At 37.3% G+C, this 19,640-nt stretch overlaps 1 protein-coding gene across 16 annotated transcripts in view; it reads right to left on the minus strand.

The window, feature by feature from the left end:
* Positions 1-19,640, minus strand: part of si:dkey-21e5.1 (potassium channel subfamily T member 1) — a 69,932-nt gene that overhangs the window by 30,709 nt on the left and 19,583 nt on the right. For 12 of the 16 annotated variants that reach the window (XM_025005070.2, XM_017412361.3, XM_017412351.3 and 9 more), the window contains exon 4: positions 582-661. In XM_025005070.2, coding sequence (XP_024860838.1) covers positions 582-661 — 80 coding nt within the window. Of the gene's footprint in view, positions 1-581; positions 662-8,817; positions 8,857-16,100; positions 16,458-19,640 lie in introns of those variants that run through there. The other 4 variants (XM_037977716.1, XM_037977715.1, XM_017412356.3 and 1 more) reach the window with 1 other exon arrangement.

Below are 19,640 nucleotides of genomic sequence, written 5' to 3' on the forward strand. Positions count from 1 at the left end.
TCGTTTCCAATCAATCACAGCAGCTACCTAATCTGTTCTGACATGATCTGTCTGAATGGGGCTTGCATCGATGTTAAAACGGTTTGAAACCCAACAAACAAACAAAAAGGAACAACAAAGGCCCGCAACCAGGACTGGTATTCTCATTAGACCATGACGCTTTCTGCCACAGTCTTTCCTGGCGTACTGAGGATGACATTTTGCGGGAAAGTCAGCAGAGCCATTTCAGAGCGGAGGTTACGTTAATGACTTTTTCTACTGAAGGCTTCTCACGGTGCACATTTTCACAGCAAGATGCAAATGAGTAAGGAACACATTGATCTGTTTATTTGTTCCTGGGTCGTTTAGCACAACCAGCCTCCCAGTGAGAAAAACACTGCTGCTCTGTCATATTTTAACAAACAGACCATGCTTCTTTATGTTGTGCAGGAACAAAAACTCAATAATTTACTGTGAAGTAGCTAATACAGCACTGGAACCCTAAGTAAAGCAGAAAATGAATATGCATCATTGCTGACAGTAATCTTATTATTTTCATTGTAAGACGGGAGTAACTGATGCTTTCTGTGAGCTGTACTTACTTGACCTTTGGTTTTTGATGAAGAAAAGCTTCAGCCTCTCCTTGAAGGTATTTTCATTCACATAGAACTCTACCTGCACCCTGGGAGGAAAAGTATGAGCAAAATGTCATTTTTTTCTAAAGAGGAAAGCATGCACACTTCATGCTCCAACACAAATACTCAAAACATGTCAAGTAATCAAGAGGCAGGGTCAAATTCTAATGGCACCATGTAAATGTAAGCTATAAATGTTATTAATTTGCTCTTATTCCTTCAAGTTTAGTGTTCTGTAAAGTTAATAAACATGTGGCAGTAGCTTTAATGCAGTTAAATTTATATTAAATTGTCCTTTTTAAGTAAATTAAATTCTGACAACAATCCAACCAATACTTGACTTACAAAACAAAAACAACATTTGGTTTAGATGTTTAAAAAGGTGTACTTTCACAGGTTTAGGTTTCTTTGTTCCAGAATTAAAACACAGAGGAAAAAGAAATTAAAATACAAAGCTCATGACCTGGCTCTCAAAATCCAAAACAAACATTACACACAATCCAAAAAAAGGTGAAGGCTTAAGTAAAGCTTATAAACTACTATAATAAAATAAATAAATTAGAATTTTAACACAATGAGTACGTCTGAGCTCATACACCAACAGTTTACTCAGACTTCGTTGGCTGCAGGTATGTGCATGACTGAAATTACTTTACATTTACGCTTCCTTTCTAATGCACATTACAACATGTAGACTTATATTCCCAACAACTCGGCTCTAAAAGCAGCGCACTTGCATTGATGTACATGTGTAATCTAAAAACATGACACAAATTACATTCAAAGGTCAACATTTAAACTTGCTCTCATGAAGCATTATTCCAAGCATGCATACAGGTATACAAAGGGCTTAAATATTTCAGTTTGCTCCTAATATTTTATGCATGCACACAGAACAGAACTACATGATGCAAAACATTGTTTACAGTATTTGTATCCCTCGGGTCTTGACTAATTTCTAAACATAAATAAATGAGAACATGAGAGGAGAGCCCAGTTTTTATTGAACACACATATTTCCATTAATAATTTAAAATCATTTCCCTATAAAACCAATTATCCATCAAGCACTGTTCGCATGACACATGAAAGGCTATTAAAGATTATACATATGAACTTTAATAGGCTTGGAGGAGTGACCAAACACTCACTTGATCGGGACTGGTGACGGAGCTGCAGAACTGTGGGCAGGTTATATAAACGCAGGTAATGAGGGAGGCCTATTGTTCGTTTCGGCAAAGCAGAGAGCCTGTTGTCACTAATGAGCATGAAGGGGAACTAATAATGGTCTTACGATCACAGAGGGGACCCTTAGAGCCGTCTACCTTGTCTGACAAGATGAATACACCATAGGAGAGGGGAGGAGAGGAAAGAACAGCATGGCAATTACACCATCCAACTATTAACGGAGGTTTGCAGCATATGTTTGAACAGAAAGCATATGAAGATCTATTCTCTGCTTCTACTAGCTCTATAGCCATAGAGACCGCTTCCAGGGTAGAAAGTGTTCAGTGACGTGTGTTTTATGCTTTCTTAGCACAAACAACTACATATAAATACACACAGACAATGACATTTTTTTGCACAGGAAGTACTATCTTCAAACTTCAAATGCCATGAGTCCTTTCAAGACACACAGCTTTTCAGTAAACTGAACTCCTCTGTTTCCTAGGTGGCAGGAAAAGACCAATAAAGACAGATGATGGCTACAGAGCCTCCGTGTTTACCCAGCTTGTCCACACAGACATGTAATTACCCTTCATACAGGAAACATGAACAGAACAAAAAGTGAAACATGACTCCTCTGTGGTGCAGTTCTGTTTGTGTTACTCGGTTGTTTGTGTTTGTTTGTTGTGGGGCAACTATTAGCCGTCCAGAACTACAACCCTTCTTCCAATAATAGAAACTCATTTACTTACGTGCTTCCCGTGTAATGTAGACACCTGCAGTCCAGGGGGAATTCTCTTTTCTGTGCTGATCTGGTTTTGTTCCTCAGTTTTATCCAAATTTAAAAGTATATTATAAAGGTCTAAACAGGGTGAATGAAAACTATCACTGAGTTTATTTTTCTGTTTGATGGGTAAACCACACTGTGCTGCATTTCTTCTGCTTTGCTGGCAGCAACAGACTATTAAAATCAATCAGATTACAGCTGCAAATATCACATTTTCATTAGATGTCGGTATGTTTAAGATGTTTCCTGACATTCTCAAAGAAATGTAAAAGGCTTTTAAATATTTTTTTTTTTTTACGGGCATTGGATGGTTCAAAGATGATCCTTACAGTAGAATTGTGATAATCTAATATTTCTTCTAATGCCATAAAGTTCAAATTTGCAAGAGGAACATCTCTAACATTATCAGATGAACTCTGATATGTGCATTTACAGTATATCCACCTTTCAGTGAGTCCTAACTTCTAATCTAGTTGAAGTTTATCAACATTTCTGCTTAATAATCATATACCTGTAAGATGATAAATAAACCAAATAACTCGACAGTAATAAAAGTGTATTAATTTTTACAGTTTTTTAAGAACACTGCCAAATGAGAAAGTGTCCCTGTTAAACCGTCAGACCACAGTGTGGGTGGTTTTGTCCACATAATTAAGCACTAGAACATAGACAAAGATGAAAAAAATCTCTGCCAGTAGCTTTTATTGTGTTTGTAAGTGCAGTACTCCTAACTAATGCCACAAATAGCACTTATTAAACAATAGATGACTGGCAACAACTGCGGAAAAGCAATACCATTTAAGTACTCACATGCTCTTTTCTTTAGCACATCTGTAATCTGCAAACCATCACCTGCCAAGTAAGGACATCAGCCCTAGTGTCGAACGTAAACATGTGCCATATGTTGACTTGTAACTAAAATAAAGCTTCTATGGTAAAGTGGTGCACACAAAACACAAAACCTGTACATCAGGACCATAAATAAAACGGTTTTAAACATTATCTGGGACACAACACAGCAGCCACGCAGGCTCTGTAAATAAGAATTAAACAGCCCGTTGACCTCAGAATAAACAGACATGCAGCTCATTGTTAAGCTGGAAAAAAAATATTGTCAGTACAGTTGCCAGATGCTCTGTGCCATGTGGAATATTTGTCCTGGTGTTGCCAGGTCAAATGCAGGTGAGCAGCAGCATTAGTCTGACTTGTGGAACAGCATTGATAGGTTGCGATATAATGCTCTGAGGGGGAAAGATGTGGCACATTTCAGCTTCTGTACCTCTGATCAAACCATGTCATGTTGCACATTTGGCAGCGGCAACATAAACCATAAATACGCTTACTTAAACAACTAAATTATCAAAAGCAGTGAGATGTTCTCAGCACCAGGGGCAGGTGTGGCTCAGCAGGTAAAGTCTTTTAGCTGGAACTACCAAGGGAAGTAGAGTTATTATTAAATAAGTGAATAAAAGTACTTTGTAAAACACTTTATAGTATCTACACGATGTTATACAATGGTACACAAGTTCAAACCTTACACCATGAAAACAAATATACAACTAATCAGCTCGAGGATCCAATCAGGAGGCTTGACAGAAGCAACTAACTGCGTTACAGTTTCCGATAAGCCCCGGGCCTCTGGGCTCAGAAACAGCACAGTCAGAGTAACCGTGTTTTGTCAGGATGATTGGAGTCCTTCAAACCAATTAATTTTTTTTCCTGCTTTGCTCTGATACCCTTCTGACAAAGCAAACAGCTGAAAATAGCAAAAATTCCCCATACACCTCCGCCTGAGAGGTGTCTGACCTAAAAGCTTTGAGGATCTAAAAATATCAGTCTCAAATACAAATAGTCAACAAATTTTTGTTATTCTTTACATCTGTTCTACTAAGCAGCAGCTAGAACCTAGTGTGAACATAGCTGAATGGGCTTCAGGTCAAAACTGGGTGTGAAGGTACCCGGTTTACAGATTCAGGACTTCTAAAGAGGTTAACGTAAGACTTGTTAGAAGCAGTGAAAAGAAAACCCAATCACTTTAATGGAAGGTAGGAGGCCTGAAGATTGACTCAGCCAAATTGAAAGATTAGGAGCATGAATAGGTCCCCTCAGGACTTCTGCAGCATCTGTACACCGAGGCGCATGTGTAAAGGAGGTGCTAGAGAAGGTTTTAAACTTCCTGCATTTTCTCTCGAGCCCTTGCAGCAAAATTTACTAAAGTTCATCGCAGAAACAGAAACTGTATGTTGCATAACTAAAATAGCTGCTGTGTTTATTTCGAGGTCCGTCAGGAAGCTTGTGTGTGAAGTAGGGCTCACGTTGTTTACTGCACTGCAAGCTTAGAAGAAATCACGTTAATTAGGCCTGGTTCAACTGAGATTTCATATTACCCAAACACATTTACATAAAATAGTACTACAACTTACTGGCTTTAGAAGGATGTTGGGTAAGACCACTTCTTGATGAAGCTGTTCTGAAAGTCATATTCTGTGGTTTTTCATTTTTATGGTTTGAAACAACTGAAAGTTTTAAAGCTTTAAATCCAAATAAAAGTAAACAGGAAATACAAGCTTATGGAAGAACATAAAAAACAGTAACATATTTTGTGTCCCTTAGAGGAGAGGTAATTCATTAAGAATTGTACCTTAACATCTTTAACATCTTTACTTTTCAATTAGTTGAAGAAAATATGTCCCCTCTTTTCACATGTTGACACTTTAAAAACAACAAGAACAACAACACGGCGTACAAGGTACTCACTGCAAACTCTGAAATCAAACTTAAAACACATTTTTCTACACTTTATCAAATACATTAAACAATTCAAACTCAAGGTTTGTAATGTTTAATGTAATATGTTATTTGTTATATGTTTAATGAACATAATCATTAGTTGCAGCCCTTAAAATCCATAAAAGTAAAGGCAGTTTGTCTCAAAGCGGCATAAAAATATTTCATTTTTTTGTAATACTTTCATTGTACATTTAACTTTGATCATTTCATGCCAGTAAGTATTCAGGTAAAGTTCATGCACACAATGCTTAACGAGTTATTTGACTCTGAATATGTCCAACAAAAACTTTCTTTAATCACAGAAGGCAGCTTAAACTTTTCCTCCTACCACAACAAATACCTTAAGGTTGTGAAACAAATGAAAAACTACAGCACCAGGAAAACAATTACCAGCAGCTGAGTGTTTTATAATGTTCTTGATCCTTGTTCCCTCTAACAGCATGGTGAGATGAGGTGCCTTAAATTTAAAACCTCCTGCTGTGAAATAAAGATGACCTTTTCCTCTGTAAAACATTGATCTAATCTCCTCTGCCAGGGTGAGTTTCTACTTACAGAACCATCATAAAACGACTGTGATGAAGGAAAGCCTCGGATGCTGACTTGTTTACGACTCACTGCTCAGCACATCACCTCAAATAATAACCCAATTTTCAACAACTACTCAGCTCCAACTAATATTCTCAAAAGGAACCAAAGATTAGTTGCTGCTGACCTGCAGGATCTAAAATTTTCTCGAGAGGTATCACCTAATTATTCTTTAAAATGCCAAAGTGTTTTGATGGATTGCATCCTCTAACACAGAAAGTTTAATAATGATTCATTAGGGATGTGTGAGAGCTTCATAGACGGTTGTCGCATCCTTTTAACTGCAAGCCATCAATTAAACGTCCAACTAGATTAGGATGATGTCTATATTTTTAGCCATTCTCTGGTGACTGTGAAGCATCAGTCTGTATGATGAGGTGTGATATTATTTGGAGAGGTCGAGCAGCCAATTTAAAAGACAGCTGCAGGTTGAAAACTTTTCAGATAAACACTCCTGATAGACAAAACTGGTCCTTTGTTTTAGGTTTTAGTGTTTCCCCAAATTTTCCTCTAGCATCACAATTAAATTACTGTTTTGTAACACACTATATGAAGTACCTTCTTAATTATTGGAGGAATTGAATTTAATACAGTTTATGTGGGGGCCTAAATTATTAATCAATGAAGCTCCATTAAATATTCAGCAGAAGCACTTCAACAACTGAAATTTGCTGACCTTAAAATTTGCTTTGGAATATTTTAGTGCCAGGCTCAAAGTATATAACACCCAGTGAGGATGACAGATATAAACAGTGGGAAGTTTATTCTAAACAAGGCAGTGTGTTGTTATTTTTGGTCAAAAATGTGCCTTAAATTTTACCCTGAGAACATAAATGTCTCGTAGCACATCACTTTTACTTTCTATCACATCAACGGACAACTAAATATGGAGGGGAATACAAGTCTCATTATCAGGGTAATGTCTCAAATGTAAACCAACCCTTGCAATAAGTTTAAATTGGCATTAAAACGTCATTGTGCCCAATGAATCCATCTGCATGAATGCTTTTATGACCTGCCCTCCACAGCTGCTTTATACTGACATGAAAGGTAATTTAATCTCCGGAGTAACAGGAAGATTAAAAACCAAATGTTGAGAAATTTACTTTTATCTTAAGTCCAGAGCAAATTGCACCAGTCTGCGATAATCAACGAAACCACAAGAATCCGTCTAGTCTGCAAGGTTTCTGTGTTTTTGTAGATAAAGTAAATTATAATGACTCAAAGGTTTGTGTTACTGTCTTCTTTTTAACTTCTGTTTTAACAGCAGCAGATTTCCTTTTATTCTTTAAATAACTAGTATTAAACACTTATTTTATTTTGCACAATTTAATGCATAATTCAACTGACAGAGAAAGCATTCAAACTGACGTGGAAATTAAAGAAATATCCATCAAAACGGCATCTTTATCATCTATTGCCATCATCAAAATTGTACAAATTTAGTAAATCCAGATAATCATCTGGATTTTACTAAAAATATTAAATGCTTGTTCACATCTTGCTTCCTCGCTTCACTCAGGCAACAGTGCAACAGTCTTTGATGCTTCTTTCTCTTTTTTAAGCTATTTTATATCATGCATGACTGATACCAGGATTTCAGAGACCAATCATGACTTCCAAAATAAACACATACCACTTCACACTTGTCATATACACATTTGTCAGATAGCGGAGCAAAACATTTCTGCCTGAAATGGATTTTACTCCACTAATTCCAAACTCTGCACCACATCCTGACAGCCTGAGTATCATTATCGATTCCCCCAAATCTCAAGTGATTGTTATCGAAATCTACAATCCAGTTATCGAGCCATCTGAAACTTTTAGATGCTTTTTACAGTCACTGCATGCACAGTGTATGCAGTAAGCAGAAAATCCATGTGTTTTTTAGCTTTAACTAAACCTAAGGGTGGTATCTCACTGGGCTACACGTAGTTGGCGAACGGCAGGGTTCTCGATTTCCTCGTGCGAGTCGTAGAGGTGCAGCAGCCACGTCGCTTGAGTTTGAAAAATTTGGACGGCAACTTTCTCTCAAAATGTCTCAAAGACATTGCAACCCATGTCAAACCCACCTGAATTACCCAACAGGTGTTAGCTGTACCGGCAGAGAAGCTCTCCTCTGACATAAAACATTTCAGGCAAATGTCCAGGACTAAAAACCACACTGATAATGAGTAACAATTACTGTAAAACAGGTCTAAGTCTTCTTATCTTTATTTCAAAAAGTGTACTTTAGCAAATTAAAACAAACAAACAAAAATGAGGGGATGTCTGTCAAGGTGAAAACGACAGCTGAGGTGGTCAACAAAATTATGTGCACAGTCAAGAATGCAGTTCTGCAAGCCACAATTTTGAGTCACCAACTCGTCTCCCAACAGTCGCAGCTCAGTGAGATACACCTTAAAGTAGCAGGTTTAGGTTCCTTTATTATCTTTCTCAGTTCTGCTCATATAAAGTTATATTTCAGTTCCAAATCTCCTACTGACAAGGGCAAAAGACTGGCGTGCACATTCATTAATACACCAAGAGTATACAGATAAACACTTTAACTACCTTTTCACCATTTATTGGGGAATTGATGAATGTTAATAAATTTGACTGTGGTGTACAATAGTCTTTGCCAAAACAGCTGGTGAAAAGGTAGCCTAAAAAAAAACAACAACAACAAAAGAACTCTTCATCATAGGTACCGAATATTCCACCTTTGTAGGAAATAGAAAATAACTACTGGAATGGTTGAATGTGGCCTAATCCACATGTGGTGAACTCAAAGACCAGTGTGAGCTGTGCAACATTAGTGTTCTGATGCAGTCCAGTTATCATTGCAGACACAATCCATGCCATGCAAGCATGATGCTGCCAGGGACTTACTGGGCATTGGTTGAGTCCATACTGTACTCCTCCTGATACCTGGATGCAGCACACATGAACACAGACAGGCACAAGTTATGATGGCTCCGAGAAAGCAAGCGAGGGAAAGAAATTATGAAATATTGTCACTCAGGGATGCCTCTCAGATTTACTTGCAGTTTGAATCAGAACTATTTTATAACCTTTAGGGAGACTCAGGAAGGCAGTTTATGCAAAAAAAAGGTCAAAGGTTTAATACAATGCTATATTATATGAATAATATGGATATTAGAATATAAGCAAAACTATAACATTGTAAAAAATGTGGGGTTTTGATGAAGACTAATTTTATTGTCTCAACTCGTCACACAGCACCATTCTGTTTTCCATGTTCAGATATTTGCTATCAGGATGTCTCCATCAAGGTTTAATCGAGTTCCAATTCCACAAACAAGTAAATGTATACATTTTCAGCTGAAAATGGATTCATCTGAGCTTGACTGGAAATGCAAACTGCATTTTGGATAAGTTCATTCACAAGCCATGTTCAAAATGAACAGTTTTATTTATTTACAGAGATATTTAAAACGACAAATGCTTCAGCTGATTAAAGCACTCTTATGAGTCAAAATGCAAACCACAAGAGATCTGTGAACACACACTCCAACTTACACACAAGAGTTTCCACATCAGATAGCTGTGGATAAAATAAAACTGTGTAAAACTGAGGAAAATGATCAAAAGGGAGATTTATTTATGCCAATGTTCAAATCAGTGGCTGACTAATAGATATACTAAGTCCATTACCACAGTTTGTTTAGATGCTAAACAAATTGACTTGAGCGCTGTAGGCTTGAGTAATTTATTGCCACATATTTAATTCTGCAAACAAAACCAACCAAACACTTAAACAGTAAGTAGCAAACATTTGCTGCTTTATCCTCCAAGGAGCACACAACCACAGCGATTTTAGACCGGAGTAAGAAAGTGCAACCTTTAAGAAAATGTACAAATGTACAAATACATTCATGTTCATGAGCATTACTAATATATTTTTTTTTTTTATCAATTGAAGCAACTGAGTGAGTCTGGATTCTGGTACGCAAGCAGAAAAAGAACAAAGGAGCAGCCTTGAGAAAAACATTGATATTGTGGCATTCCTAGAGTTGTCTTAGAAAATCGTTCTTGTAAGTGAAACCAAAATACCAGCCCAGATGTCTTTAACTTGAGTGAGTGAGTTTGGAGGATTCAGATGATGTGCCTAAATAAAATATGGATTTTATTAAAGCAGAGCATCAACCTCACAATCTTTTGAAAGTGTCAACAATTAAAAAATGAACACTTAAGTGACCTTTCAAGGTACAATTCCAGAGTTATTTTGCTTCCTAACAACAAAAACTGAAACACCTGAGTGAGATAACCTTGATTAGGAATTTAGTTATAAGAAGAAACAATATGTGTGAACACAGAAGAGGGAGGAGGGAACCAATGTAAAGAGCTGAGAGAGAGATGATGTTCCAACATTTTTCTAGAACATTATCTCATAATTGTTTGTTTTAAATAAAATAAACTAGATCATTTCCAGGACACATTTTGTCACATTTGTTAAACGCTAATCCATTTGAACAGGATTGTCTGAAGCGATCAAACTCTGGTGACATCGTGTTTTAACTGTGATTTTTAATTAATTCCCCAAAATGTTTATGAACTTTAAAATTGCGTAACTTGTTAAAAAGGATATCTAAAATTAGAGAATGAATTTATGCTTCATTAAACTCTGTAAATTATTAAACCACCCATTTCGATGAAGAGTGCCACAAAGTTGATAGTTTGGCTTGTTGCACACTTTGTAGCTAAATGAACTGTTGGCCATTTTAAATGGAGTATCCATTAAATCAAGGAAGCAGCGAGGTCACCAGGGAGGGCATGTGGTTTTTCAGTAATTTGTCAAGAACATTTAGAAGTTCGACAGAGCAGAAACCACATGCTTTACAGCGAACACTTCGGCCATGATTTTTCAACCACACTCGAAAGGATTTTCGTGGAAAGACGTACATCATCAACGCTTTTGTGGGACCTTTTTTAAACCACTAAAAGTAAAAGCAACGAATATCTGAAGTTTGTCATTTACAAATATTTTCTCCCCAAAGGACCTTAAAACAGGGCTGAACAACGTTAGGAAAATCTGCAACTGTGACATTATTGTTTAATATAGCGATGAGATCAATAAACACACTCAGGAGGGATGACTTCGGTACAAATCTATCTTTGTTTACCTTTAACCTTTTTTTAAAAAAATTCTATAAACATTTAGTTGCTAACGAGCACAAAGCGAAGCAATCAGGAGGCGATTACTGTGCTTATATCTAGGAAGCTGCACATAACAGGAGCATTAGCTCTGACATTCTGATTCGACAATCTATGTAGCTGCTATTTGACAGCACTTTCATGAGCAATAAAGATGCTATCTGGCTGCTAACAGCTTGGGCAGTGAAGAAGACAAACAGACACGCCCTTTAGCTTCATTAGCCTCAACAGTCCAGCTAAAACCATCTATAAGCTTTTTCTTTTTTGCATCACATTCCAAAGAAATTCATAAAAGTGTTACATCTTGCAGCTAAATGTTATCATTCTTACTCAAATTAGTAAAAGGCATACAGTAAAAGATCCTTACCTCCCTCCAGTAAACCCTCCTGTTCAACTAAGAGCTGAGCGTCTGAGACAAGTGCTCAGCGATGAGCATTTAGAAAGTACGCTTTCAAATACTTTCACTGAGAACTGCCTTAAAGGCTGACCTGTACAAAGTGGGCGGACCGCATGCACAAACATCAGCAGCGATTTCAAGTGGGGGGAAATAGATTTGTAGTTTATTAGTTTGTTATAGCCACGTCAGAAAGAGTGGCCACACTACTTTTCCCATAATGCTCCTGTCACGTCACAGAGTTCAGGTTTTCCTGAGTCAGTTTTTAATCATTTAAAATTGAATTTAAATTTAAAAAAAAAATCCAATATATTTAATTTACAGCAATATTCAATTTTAGATATTACTTAATGGTAAATTTATACTTAAGTTTTATTTTTAATATAATCTGAACATTGGTTGGATTACAAAAGTTTCCTTCAACTCATTGGTTTAAGCAGTTTAGTTTCATATTTTACCAACATTAAGTCAAAGACTCAGGAGCTGTATGCTTGCAGTTTATCAAATATTAATAATAGATGGCATGTGAATTACCCCAGTGACTTCATTAAGTCCACTCATTGAATCTTGGATGCTCAAATAAAATGAAGCTAATTGTTCCATGAAAGCACAGATATAAAACTATAAAGCTGTACAGCAATTTATAACTAAACAGGAAGTGGATTTGGGAAACTAATCAAATGGAAAACTGTTAAACAGAAAATGTGACAACTGCATCTCTGTAGGCTAATGATAGTTACACACAAGTCTAAAAGTGAAACACACTGAAAACAACACAGCTGAGACAGGAAAAAAGTTGAGCAAAGTAGTTCTTAAATGCATTTATTTCAATGAGTCTTCTCTTTTATAGTACATAATAAAAGAAGTACTTAATAAATCAGGACATCTGTATTAGCCTTTAACTACTTAACATCTGGTTGATTACATAAAAAGAAATTTCCCTTCAGATTAATTAAGACATTTTACCTGAGGCATCTTGTGCTGCTATTAAAGCTTGATGGAACAAAAATCATTTTTCATCCTTACACACATCTATAAAACATGCTTGGTGTATTAAAACAGACAGTAAGATAACTGCTTCAATGCTGAGGCAGAGGGAAAAGAACAAAGATGGGATGGAGTCGAGGAAACATGAGACTAAACAAGGTGAAAGTCGGCTGTAGTCCTGGGAAGAGTTCAAATCAACTTAGCTGAGCATCTTCAGAAAGTTTGTCTGGAAGCTCAACTTACTACAGAAGAAATTTATTGTAAATTGATTCTAATGTATGAAAAATGTTGTTTATTGGATTATAGTTCTTATTCTTATTTAAATTCAAATGGAAAAACTAATCCATTTACTTGTTTCAATATTGAGAAGGTGGAACAGTTTGCAAAAGACATTAAAGACATTATTTATATATAAAAGTAGTTTTGGCAAAAAGCAGATAAACATATTGTGGAAGGTTCAATCTTAAGCTGTCAGTCTTTGCTGTTTTTTGTTGTGTATTGGTGTCATTTAAATAAACTCAACTGAATTATCTGAGTTGATCTAAATATCTACCTTTCATTAAATTGCAATCCATCCTGTGTAAAACATTCCCCTTGATGAGAATAAAGCCAGCAGCTCCCACTGAAGCTGCCAAACCAGATACTGGATGTTACAGATTGGTTTCTAGGGTAAGCAATGTTGTGGCAAAGATAGATGATGCTAAAATACACCTGCGTGGTTTTTATCAGGTTGAATCACATCCTGTGTTTACTCGACACGGTCATCCCTCCGTTTTCACAGATCTTCCAAACCTATTTCAGTCTCTTACAACACACTGTCTGCAGTCATCAGATGTTAATACGGTCCATACAAGCCCACTGCACACAAACAAGACGATTCCAAGATGCTGTAAATCACGCAGAAATAAATTAAAATCGTTCTAGCTCGTTTTATATTATCGGACAGATCATCGATTCCCCTTCATACTTCACTTCCTCTCATTCTCAAGATAGACATAAATCCCACGCTGATCACATTTCACAACCTGGAAACCTCTCAGATTGTAGACAACATCCCATCAGTCTGTAAGAAACAAACCGGGAAGTTTTTGGGTTTTTTTTAAACCAAAATAACTAATTTTTTAAGTTTCCGGAAGACAGGATGATGACAGGGAAAGAAACCCTTTATTTGTTGTATTTCTTTGTTTGTTTGTGATTCTACCCCTTTTTGCCTATAGCTGTAAACCCGACCACAATGCTGGTGCACATCTGGTTGCCCTGGGCAACTGGCCAGCTGTTACATTAGGTTTCACAGCCCAAGACTCTTATTAGGTTAACATACAAACACTGCTCAGTTTCACTAAACTCACTGCAAGTCAATCTGTTCTTTCACTGCTCAGAATAGTTGTTGGATAATTAGCCATTCATTTTGATCAGAAACACTTCAATATTTATCATCTACAGCACAGCATCATCATCTTCATCATCGTCATCCTCACATCTCGTACTTTTATTCATTATTTAGCGTCATTTTACTCATTCTTGCTGTTATTTTTCCCAAAACCGTCATCCCCGCTTACATTAGGCATTTTGGGGTTATAAAGAAGTTTTATTAGATAGCCTAATTTACAAATAAAACTAATTGATTCGCAAAGAGTCTATATTAGAATAAAATTCAACAGAATAGAGGTCAAGATTTAACCCAGGATATAAGTATTACTGCTTCTTCCTTCGGTCTAAATTATATGCATTCTTATCAGGACAATATAGACAAAACACCACAAACTCTGTTAACAAACTAACATCCATCCTAATTTGTTAGGCATAAAAAAGATGCAAAGACGAGAGACATTCACAGAGGAAAGCATAAAACTGGCATATTAGATCAGTTTCCTGACTAAGAAATGTTTATTTTGTAGAGTACATAAAACAGACTGAGATGAATGAGTGATATGTCCGTTAACTTTTAAGACTGAAGAAAGTTAAAGGTTAAAGATAAACTAGATTTAAAGTAAAATCATCTCGTGCTGAGACGGGACGGTGTTCTAGTTATTACATACGATCTCACGCAACACGCTCAGAGTTTATGTTGGGGGTGACTCTCAGCTACTACCACACCAGATTTAGCTCAACATCTAAAAACTGACTGAGTTACAGCCGTTGTTGTGTTTGCTAAGGGTGCTTAGCTGTGGTGGCCATCTTCAAATGGGGTTGACTCCAAATGTTAATGAGTTTTAGAGCTACAGACAATAATTCCTTTCTGAGAGTTTCACTGATATCTGCCCAGTGGTTCGCAAGATGTTTTGCTAACAGACAGTGTTGATGCCAAGGCTTTAGCAAAGATGTTGTGCAATATATAGCTGTGAATGACTATTAGCTACAAGCGCACCGAGGTTTAGACCAATATTTGTAAAACTGGTTGAGTTACAGTCATCTTTGCGTTTGCTCAGGTCAATCAGCTGTGGTGGCCGTCATGAACTGGATCAACATCCAATTATAAATTTGAAAGTTTCACTAAAATCTGTCTACTAGTTCATGAGATATTTCGCCAACACTACAGGCAAACACACACACACACACACACACACGATCTGTCTCCCAAACACACCGAAAAAAAACCCATTGTTTAATTATCGCCCCTTGCCTTCAGATGTGTGTGATAATTAAACTTTAATTAAAAACAAGCGTTCAAGAGCTATGATGCAAAATACACAGCCACATCATTTTACTACCACACACTAAAAAAAAAATTAAACAGACTACAACACTGATATTCTCTCCAAAATGAAATATTTCTCAATACAAAACATGAATATTTACAAGGAAATTATGTGGTGTGAAAATGGAAATGGGACACATTGCACCACCGGGTTTTTGTCTGTGCAGTGCAGCTTTCTGAAACCCAGATTAAAAAAAAATAAATCACAATGATTCTGTTTTCAGCTCAAGAACCCACATAATAGCCCCAATCTCATGTCTGACAGCTCTCAAAACCTTTAATCTTTGAAAAAAAAAAAAAGTGTTCCTTAGTTGCTACAGGGTCAGCCAATCTGCTCTGACCACATCTAATTTGTCTACCAAATTCTAGTAGCATGCACACAGATTTTATGGACTTCTTCAGGCACATGATAGGCTTCATATATTTATAATTTATCTAAGTATGAAGGCATGTCATCATGGTCTCTTGTGGTTTGCATTTTAGGCTTATCAATCAGTCAAGCTGTGACAGACAGAAAACGTCAGAGACAAATTGAACTTTTTTTTTCAGTGCACTAAAAGCCTTTTTGACCCAATAACAGCAGATTTCATAAAATTATTATGAGATTGCAGCATCCACTGAATTATGTAATCAGTACACTGCAGCCATTAAATCACTGTGATGCTGAGGGGAACATGAAGCGATAATAAAGCCACTTTGGCCCGTGAGGAGACAAAAACTTGACCAAATGTTAAACACCAGCGGCGCGGCGCGTGACGCTTATCAGAATCCAGAATTTCCGTGTGAAATTTACATTTTCTGCAAGGATGGGAGGTTAATCAACTTTTATGAATAATCCCAAGTTATAAGAGCTTGATGCGGTTCGCGCGCGCGCTGTGTTATGATCTGGATGCTGCGGTGCGGGTCTGCAGCGGCTACCTTTGGCCGGCATCGCTCCCGAACGAGCCCGCGGTCGGGAGAGGGCTGGAGGCGTTGACCCAGGCGGGCTCGGGGGGTTTCTGCACATCGGTCTTCACGTCCGGATCGATCTCCGACGGAGAGGGCGTGAGCTTCGCGCCTGCCATGCCTGCCGAGCGGTACCGATTCCTCCTCCTGCTGCTGGCGTCAGAAGAGCCTCAGTCACGGACCGGAGCCGCCGGAAAACCGCATCCTGGTCTCACTGCTGCCGCACGAAGACGGAGGAGGGGTGGTGGGGTGGGGAGCGTCTCCCTCCCTCGGAGCCGCTGAGGGGACGATCGGGCTGTCTCCTGCTTGTGGAGCCTTCCTCCATCACTGATGGAGGTATAAGAGCAGCCAGCGCAGCTGAGATTCACGCGGCGTCACGATGTAAACGTCAGGAGCTCCGCCAACCCGACGGGTTACATAACGGAGACAAAGTTAAAGGTGCTCAACGCAAAGTATGGAATCACAGCCCAAAAGGGCCATCCTGTACTATATCAAATTATGCAGTTTGAAAGGGTATACTCCAGTAGTTTTCCAGATATATTGAATGGAATTCTGAAATGCGGGTCCACGCTCAATGTAAACAAAACACTGAACCACCAAAAACTAAGCAGCAGCTCGGGTCACGTGATCGATCTACATTAAGATGGCTGTAGTCTGTGTAGGTAAACAAATACATGGGATCTCAGAGAAGACCTTAGGTGGAAAAATAAGAGTGAATCTGTTGCTAAATGTGAAAAATATATATATTTGTAGAAAACGAGCAGGAACGCCACAGAGACAGAGCTCGACATTCAAACACCCACAGCTTTTAATTAAACTTCTGCTAGACTGGTAAATTTAACATCTGACCAATTTCCAGTTTCCGTAGGTAAACAAACACACATGGTGGTTGGCATCTGGTCCCTTTTTATTTTTTTAAAGGACACATTAGCATTGCTATGAGAACAATATTCTGCAGAGTTTGTTTCTCTGTTCATTTTTTTTCCTGTCTGGTCTTCATGATTTTGCAGTGAGGAGCTGATTTGTTTTGATCAGATCAGTTCACTCCTATGTTCAGTTGTCGAATCACCTGGTCAAGTGGGATTACTGACAATTTGTATCATGCAAATTTACAAAAGGTGAAAAAAATATATATGAAGATAATCTAACTTCATTATCCTGTTTTTCAAAGTATTATCCTTTACAGACAAGAGTAGCTATTAAGAAGCCACACATGCAAATAAGCAGGTGGCCCTGGTAACCAGCTCAGGGCTTGATCCTGCTAATTTGCATGGAAACACAGAGTCTCCCCTGCAAACATCAGCAGACAAACCTATTCATCCCTCTTAATAATCTGTCTATTTTGTTATTTAAATGGATTCATAAAGTAATAGTTATACAAAAATACTGTTTTAATGAAGTTAAATGGGGGAAATAAACTTGCTTTAAAGAACTCTAAATGATAATTATAAAGCTGGGTGTGAGTACATGTGTCCAGTTCTCCAAAACTCAATCTGTGTCAGCAGTTGTTACAGCATCAGTCTCTTCAGGTAAGTCTCGATGATCTCGGTCCATCTGACCATTTCTGATCATTCTTCATGAGCAAACGTCTCCAGCTCCTTCAGGTTGGACCGGAGCTGCTTGTGTCCAACAGTCTTTAAATCAAACCAGAGATTCTCAGATGGATTGCGGTCTGGTCTTTGACTGGACCATTCCAGGACATTTAACTGTTGCTCCCTAAATCACTGACGTTTTTCTTCAGTAGGGTTTAGGGTCATTATCCCATTGGAAGGTGAATCTCAATCTCACGCTCAAATTTCTGACAGACTCCAACAAATTCCTCTCAGGAAATTCTCTGGACTTTGCTCCATCCATCTTTCATGATGAGAGGTGGTAGGTGTGCCTCAGACACGATGCTGTCCTTAATGGAGTTCAGTCTCATCCGACCACAGCACCTTCTTCCACATGTTGGAGAAAGACGCTTCAAAGAGCCCAGCCTTTTCATTTATTTTTTCTTTAATCAGTTAGATGTACTTCTGGCATTTTTAGAAAAAATGTAAATCATATTTAATAAAGTCAACTGTTTTGACATAACTGATGTAGTTTTTCTGAAAAAAAAAAACAAAAAAACAACAACATTAAAAGATGATTTAAATAAACATTGGCTTCTGTTGCTTAGCAGTTTTTCTTCTGTCACAAATCCAGAAAAGCCATTTCAGTTATAATTTCTCACATCCTGATTATCATCCCACCAGCCTGCTGTAATACTCACTATTCTGTTTGCTCCTAATAAGGTTTGTTTGTCTCTAATAACGCCAGAGCAGCCACCCAAGATGAACTCCCAACTAATGCGTTTAGGAAACACATGGCGCACTTCGTATTTACTGGAGATAACATTCTGAGTTCAGCCCCCTAGAATCACATTAACTGAGAATAAAGTTGGGATCAGACAGGGCAGACTGAGCTGTAGGTTGATAAAAATAAATGATGCAAAGATATATTCAAATATGAGCTGCATCCAACTCAATATTGGTAGTCCTTAAAGAATTCAGATTATTTGTACTGAGTTTAAGATAACTCAGTCTAACAGTGCTGCAGTAAAATCCTGTCTATCCTGTACCAAAGACAGATATGTTTTCACTTTCTGCCAAAAGGAAAAGGCTATAACTCAACGTAACAGATATTAACCTAAAATTTGGTGTGGTAGTAGCTGGAAGTCATCCCCAACACATAATCTCAAAAAAACTGAAAAGATTGCACAAGATCTTTGTTTAAAATGTTGTCATTAACTACTATATGAAGTGTGATGTTTGTACCTCTACAACTGATTAACTTTTGGAGCCAACCTAATTTAAGATGGCTGCCACACCCAAATGACTTAACAACAACACAAAAATGGCTGTAATTCAATTTTACAGACGTTGTGCTAAATTTGGGTGTTATGGTAGTTGAGAGTTAATCATGGCACCTTGCAACATCGCATGCAATTACACATAATATTTGACTAAAATGCCTATAACTCTGTAATTTCTCAACAGTATAATCTTAGTCTAAAACTCTGGCATGAAAGGCGACGGGATCTTATAATCTAGAACAAAAATGTTTAAAAAGCAGTATAAAGCTGGACAAAAAGATAAACATGTTTATGAATCTTTTCTTTTTTATGTCAAATATTTTAATTTCCATGCAGCTTCAGAATAATAAGTGTTTTTGTTTGAATATAGCAAGTTCGTGTTAAAATTTTTACTTCTATATTTTTCTCCAGACCAAATTAGGATATTTTATTTGTGTAAGAGGGCTGCTAAATATGGATATGGTCTCTAATGAGGAATTGTTTGAATAAACTGCAAATCAAACACAAATAATTGTTGATTTGCTGTTTGATTTTGATTTATTCAAGTGTTTTTTTTGCATTTTTTTCCACCCACCTTTTATATAACATTGTTTAAAATGTTTGTCTATACAAAATGCACTTAATCTTTGAGTGGTTTATTATTCATCGATTATATAAAAACTCAACTGCAGTTGTTCATT

This window comes from Kryptolebias marmoratus, linkage group LG1 (assembly GCF_001649575.2).
Source record: "Kryptolebias marmoratus isolate JLee-2015 linkage group LG1, ASM164957v2, whole genome shotgun sequence".
Classification (NCBI taxonomy): domain Eukaryota; kingdom Metazoa; phylum Chordata; class Actinopteri; order Cyprinodontiformes; family Rivulidae; genus Kryptolebias; species Kryptolebias marmoratus.